General features: G+C 31.3%; 1 protein-coding gene across 1 annotated transcript in view; it reads right to left on the bottom strand.

Annotated features, from left to right (window-relative positions):
• Nucleotides 1-1,958, bottom strand: part of LOC116010680 (probable pectinesterase 29) — a 7,137-nt gene extending 5,179 nt beyond the window's left edge. Inside the window, exon 1 of the mRNA XM_031250218.1 lies at nt 1,745-1,958. Coding sequence (XP_031106078.1) covers nt 1,745-1,932 — 188 coding nt within the window. The 5' untranslated portion in view covers nt 1,933-1,958. The remainder of the gene's footprint in view (nt 1-1,744) is intronic.
• Nucleotides 1,959-6,638: the final 4,680 nt, after the last annotated feature.

The raw sequence follows: 6,638 nt of genomic DNA, 5'->3' as shown, positions 1-6,638 counted from the left end.
ACCCCCCCCCCCCCCAACCCACTACTACAACATAAGATTTTTAAATAATATTATTGTATAACAACTATAGTATTGTAAAATAAAAGAGCAAATTCCACTTTTAGTCCTCGACTATTGTGGCATTACCACATTTAGTCTTATTCTTTTAATTTTGCCATATTACATCCTGACTTTGAACAACTTCAATTTTTAGTCCTCGACTATTGTGGTATTGCCACATTTAGTCTTATTTTTTTAATTTTGCCATATTACATCCATGACTTTGAGTAACTTCCACTTTTAGTCCTCAACTATTATGGCATTGCCACGTTTAGTCCTATTATTTTAATTTTGTCATATTACATCCATGACTTTCATTTGATAGCCACCATTAATCTTCTATTAAAAATTTCATTATTTTACCGTTAAAAATATGAGTTACGATATTGAAACACATTGATATCCTTAAATTGACATATAACAAAGGGAAAGAAATCCTTATACTTCCAATAGTCATTATCCAATGAATATAAAAAGTGGGGGACTTATGATTGGGTTATGGGGTATAGGTCAAAGGCGGCGGAAGGCAAGCCTAGGAAGGATAGTGCAAGTTAGGAGGATGATCAGTGCGCGCCATGGGAGGCTAGCAACTGGAGCACCACCCGCCACCGCCTCGACAGGGGCACCGTGGGCGGCAATCGCCGCCTTGGACCACGACGCTCCAAGTGCGCCGGCCGCACCCCACGGCGTCTAGCCAGTGCACCCAATCGCGCTTGGTGGTGGCTGGTCGGCCACCGCCAAACGCGATCCCACGCCTCTTGCGCGTGGGTGGCTTGACCGCTCTTTCTTCGTGCCCTATTCTTCTGGGTTTGACCGTAGACTCAGGATGTCGTGGAGAGGAAACGTGGGACGCGTGTTTGGTGGGGGTTGGCGCCATCTTGATACCGTACACGTGGAGGGTGCCGTGGAGTCCATCTACAGTATAAAAAGGTGGTGGGGGGGAGGGGGGGCGGGCTGGTCCAAGCAAATCATCTCTCAGACCAGGATCCACTTCTTAGCTCAGTGGTTAGGTCTTCCTTTTTGTCGTTGGTGTGCCTGGGTTCAAGTCTCAGTGGCAGCATAGTTAATTGGGTATTCTTTATTATTTATTTATTAGTCCCTCAGTTCCTTATTTATTGCATTTGTTCCCTAGTTCCTATATTATTTATTTATTCAGTATTCAGGCCACCATTTCTTGGGTCGGTACTTTAGGGCTTTGTATATATTTTTGCTGGGCCTCACGCCCCAATCAATATTATTATCATTTCCGGTTCCATTTTATATCACTATACCCGGTTTATGGTGGACCCGGTCCTGATAAAACCATCAAATACGAATAGAATTTTCAAAAATCTTAACAAACAAATACGAACACGAACATTCCAAAATTCTTAACAAACGAACACGAACACGAACAACCTCTGTTTGTTTATGGTCTCTTTAACAACCCTACCTGTACCAGGTCAATAATATTTTTATTTTAACTCATCCCACGTGTATTCATACTTGATTTATGATGAGTCTTAGAGTGTGGTCCTATAAAACTATTAGAACCAACAATAATTCAATTTTTGAAGTCTATTCCTTCTAAAAATCAACACGAGAATTCATATCTTGAATCAAACATGTTGGTAGATGAGTTGCATAGAAATTCAAGTTTGAAAACAAATACATTTAAAAATGACATTAAGAAAAAGTATAATCATAAAATCTATACTATACGTACATGTAGATGGCAGGCTTGATGGAAATGCACACCCAATTGGAATTGTTGGAGGGGACTGAATCAATGGCTGATTGGATGGTTTTGAAGTCAGACGACCCTGACTGATCAACATGGATGGTCCAATATTGTGCTCGTCCTCCACTCACCCATCCCAGAACCAAGAAAAAGAGGAGCACTTTCTTCACCATGCTTGCTTACTCACCTTAATCACCAATGAACAATGGCACATTATATACTTTGGTCAATTTTATTCAGAGCACAACCCAAAGCTTAGCTGAGTTGATATAAATGAAATTAAAGTAGTTGCTGCCATGTGTGTCCACCTGTCGAAGATAGTGTAGTCTTTTTCTGGATTCTCCGTCGCCGTCGCCGGCTTTTATCATAACTCGCTCCTGCTCGTCTTACCTTCCCTGTCATGAAATTAAACCTTCTTGGATGCGTTTTAACTTTTAAGGCAAATTTGAATGACAAATTGACAATGTGGAGTAATAATAACAAGAATTATGATAATGATATTGGAGAAGGTTTTCTTCCTCAATTTTTTTTGTAATAATCTAATATGATTTTATTTAATTAATTTCTAATGTGATCAGTTTATATTTGATTAGCCGAGGAAAAAATGCATTTTTAGTCGATCAATTATTTTTTATTAGTCGTTTTAGTCCCAAACTTTTACCGTTGCAATATACCACCAAATCTTCAAAAAAGTTACAATTTTAATTCATAAAGGATCAAAACTATTAAATTCTCTTAGAATTTTACTTAGTACATGCATATTTTAGTACTATTAAATGTTTCTCTTTTACTCTTAATCTTTTTTAGTCTCAATACTATTTCATTTGTAAAAGATTTTATACAAAAATTGATTTTAACATGTTCAATTTTTTATAATGTTTTTTTACATTGGTACACATAATGATAACGCTTGGTACTATTAATAATAACATTAGGTGCACTTATTATTGTTGTTCGATGTACATTATATTGTTGCAATTTTAATACATTTTACTTGCAGCTAAGTGCACTTTATGAAACTATTATTTGCACTTTTAACACAATTTCTTTGCACTTCAAAGTTTGAATTATTTACAAAAATACCACCGTATTTTTTAATAAGTGTTTCTGATATGTTAGATCTATCAAGATAGATGGTTGTGATGAGTTCCTATTTTTCTCTTGGACGTGGGTTCTCATTTGATTGATTGATTCGGTTCCTATATATTAGGTGATCGAGAACCACCTCCTACATATAAACTGATTTAAACCATTGAGATTAGGGATTAGAAGACTGAGATCTACCCGTGCATTGGCTAGAATTAAGGAACAAATCAATGCTCTAAAAGCAAGGAATAAATCAGGAAGAGCAAATTTGGTTAGTCAACGGGCTCCCCAACGAGTTCAATAAACCCATTGAGTAGTATCGTTGGACTAACGGTCTATTCAACGGGTCTATTGAACACGTTAACGTGTTCAATAGACTTGTTGAGTAATATCATTAGACCAACATGTCTATTGAACCTACTGATATGTCTCATTATCATTGAGTAGTATTTGATCATGCGCTTGACTCAAGTTGTGCATTCATGTTGTTTTGATTGTGCATTCCTATACAAAATGTCGTGCATTTCTATACTGAGTGTCATGTATCAATACCTCTATGATTGTGTATTCAAAAACTACCCATCATTCTATGATGCATATCGCAATGTCTTATGGTGCACTGCACTAAGTGCAGTAATCAATATCTCACCAGCCTATGATGCATACCCCTGAAATCACATATTCACAATTGAATGATGAAAAAATGTCGACCATAGACAAAAGCGAGAAGAAGCATAACCCAGAATGGAACCAATAAAATTATAGAATATAGTGTCTTAGAATCAAGGAAAGAAACATCTACAGCAGCTTAAAGAAAGGAAAAATGATGAAATTTACCGCATTACCCCTGCCCCTAAAATTAAAATAATGGATAAAAATAAATCATTAAATGAGAGCCATTTAATCATGCCATATCAATAATCTAGAATGATTCACATGTTCTCACGCAAGAAGTGGTTCTCATATGAACTAGAATATATATATATATATATATATATATATATATATATATATATATATATATATATATAAAGTTGGGATCAAATGAGAACAACCTCATGTGAGAACTTTTGTAATTTTTTTGTAAATACAATATAATTGTGCATTTGATAATATTTGACAGTGCATTCGCAGAAAACTAAAAGTATATTTAGAAAACCTTTTGATGACACGAAGGAGGAAAGCGATAAGAATTAGTTAGTGCCTTTCGAGCATGGACAAATATTTCTAAATGCATTGTTAAGAATTTCTAAATGCATAATCTTAATTATAGAAAATTACAAAAATGTTATCGCATTTTTTTTTCTCTTTTTCATTGATTTTCAACTTTTGATCATCCTAGATGGACATATCAAATTTGTCCATAGTTCTCACATGAAAGGTTGTTCTCATGTGAACCGGGCAGGGAGGGTTTGAATATATAGTTAAGAACATTCAAACCTTTTTCGACTAGTAAAAATATTATATTAATTAACGGCACCTGAACATGTACAAGGATATATGTCATAATTATATATATGGCCCTAAAATACAAGGTATGGTCCTACTATGGCTTTTAATTTGATAGCTAACTAATGGATTATTTCCAAATAAAACATGAAGAAAAACAAATAACTTTATGTCAATTGTTCTAAGTTTTAAATAGGATTCCCTCCGTAAGGTAAACTTGTTTGTGCAATTAACGACTAATAGTATTAAAACAAGCTCAATGTTAGGTTTATTTATTTATTTATTTTGTGATTTTTGTAGTGACAAGTAAGAAAGAAAAGAGGGAAAAAGAGGGGGAAAAAGAAAAAAAAATTGAAGCAAAAGTAGTAAAAATCTATACTATTAATAAAAACAAAATATTCAATTTTAACTTCCCGCCCAAAACTCTCCTATACTATTAAAGTTTGCGTAACATTGTAAAATATGGTAATACAATTTCTATTCATACTACTTTTGTACATTAAAATGTGGTTATACAAATCATAATACAATATATATACTTTCCTACTTTTCTATTCATAGTACAATTTTATATTAAAATTATTAATCATAATAATATAATACATATACTTCCCTGTAACGTAATATTGTAAAATATGGTAATAAAATTCATATTTGTACTACAATTCTACGTTAAAGAAACCAAATTGAAATGTCTACCCCTATAATTTCTATTAATATGTCTTTTATTTTATCTAATTAAAAATTTGAAAACAATATTATAAAATACAAATAATTTGTATTTTTTTTTTTTGCATTTCATTAATTATTATAAATTTTATTCTTATTTATCAATTTATTGATGTTAGAATAAGAAATGCTACTATTGTTTGGAAATGTTTAATTAAATAAATAAAATGCATATTAACAAAAATTAAATGAGCATATAGCAAACTACTTTAATTTTCTTCCCAATGCTTAGTTAAATAAAATTAAAGAAATGTTAATTAAAAGTGGTTATAGTAGAGTTGTTATAGTTTTAAATTGTAACATATATGTACTCAAAAAAATTGAAACATATATGTTATTTTCCTTCATGTGGAGGATGAGAGATAGAATTCCAACGTGATTGATGAGAGAGAGAGAGAGAGAGAGAGAGAGAGAGAGAGAGAGAGAGAGAGAGAGAGAGAGAGAGAGAGAGAGAGAGAGACCACGAAACGACGTACCGCCGGGCGTCATTCCACGTGAACTGTACAATTTTAAGGGAATAATGTGATATGTTACATAAATCTTAAAAATTGTTTTGGATAACGTTGTTGTACATACATTTTATATTTAAATAAATTTGTGATTTCTTTTAACTTAAAGACATCGTACGATTTTCAGAAAGCATATATACATTATTAATAAATTGTTGTTAGACTATTAACCAATATGCATTTGAAAAGAGATATTAATAAAAATTAAATTCTTCATTTTACCTTTTCGCTTAAAAAATCATATACTATTAATATAGTTTGCGTAATATAGTAAAATATGAAAATACAATTCATATTCATACTACAATTGTATATTAAAATATGGTAATACAAGTCCTAATACAATATATATTTTTCTACTTTCATATTCATAATATAATTATATATTAAAATTATTAATCGTAATAATACAGTACATATACTTTCCTGCGACGTAATATGTAAAATATGGTAATACAATTCATATTCATACTACAATTATACATTAAAGAAACCAAAGTGAAATGTCTACCCCTATAATTTTTATTAATATGTCTTTTATTTTATCTAATTAAAAATTTGAAAACAATATTATAAAGTACGAATAATTTATATTTTTGTGTATTTCATTAATTATTATAATTTTTATTCTTATTTATCAATTTGTTGATGTTAGAATAAGAAATGCTACTATTGTTTAGAAATGTTTAATTAAATAAATAAAAGCCATATTAAAAAAATTAAATGAGCATATAGCTAGTATATATTATTTTAATTTTTTCAAATGCTTAGTTAAATAAAATTAAAGAAACGTTAATTTAAAAGTGATTATAGTGAAATTGGTATAGTTTTAAATTGTAATAAATAAATATTATTTGGTCTATTCTTACTATTAACATTTTGATTTTTTAGTATTTATAAAATAAACATTAATGTTGTAGCAATAACAATGTAAAAATGGATAGTAACAAAAAGATGAAAAGCTAATGTATAGTAATCTATCTATTACATTGTAATATCTGTCCATACTCAACCTATTGAAGCACAAAGAGTTAACAACACCTCCAGTGAGGTTCGATCTCATGACCTCCCATATGGGAGAGTCACTACATGACATCTATTATTCA

This window comes from Ipomoea triloba, chromosome 1 (genome assembly GCF_003576645.1).
Source record: "Ipomoea triloba cultivar NCNSP0323 chromosome 1, ASM357664v1".
NCBI classification, from domain to species: domain Eukaryota; kingdom Viridiplantae; phylum Streptophyta; class Magnoliopsida; order Solanales; family Convolvulaceae; genus Ipomoea; species Ipomoea triloba.
Note: the sequence above shows the minus strand (reverse complement) of the source record. Positions and strands in the feature narration are given on the sequence as shown.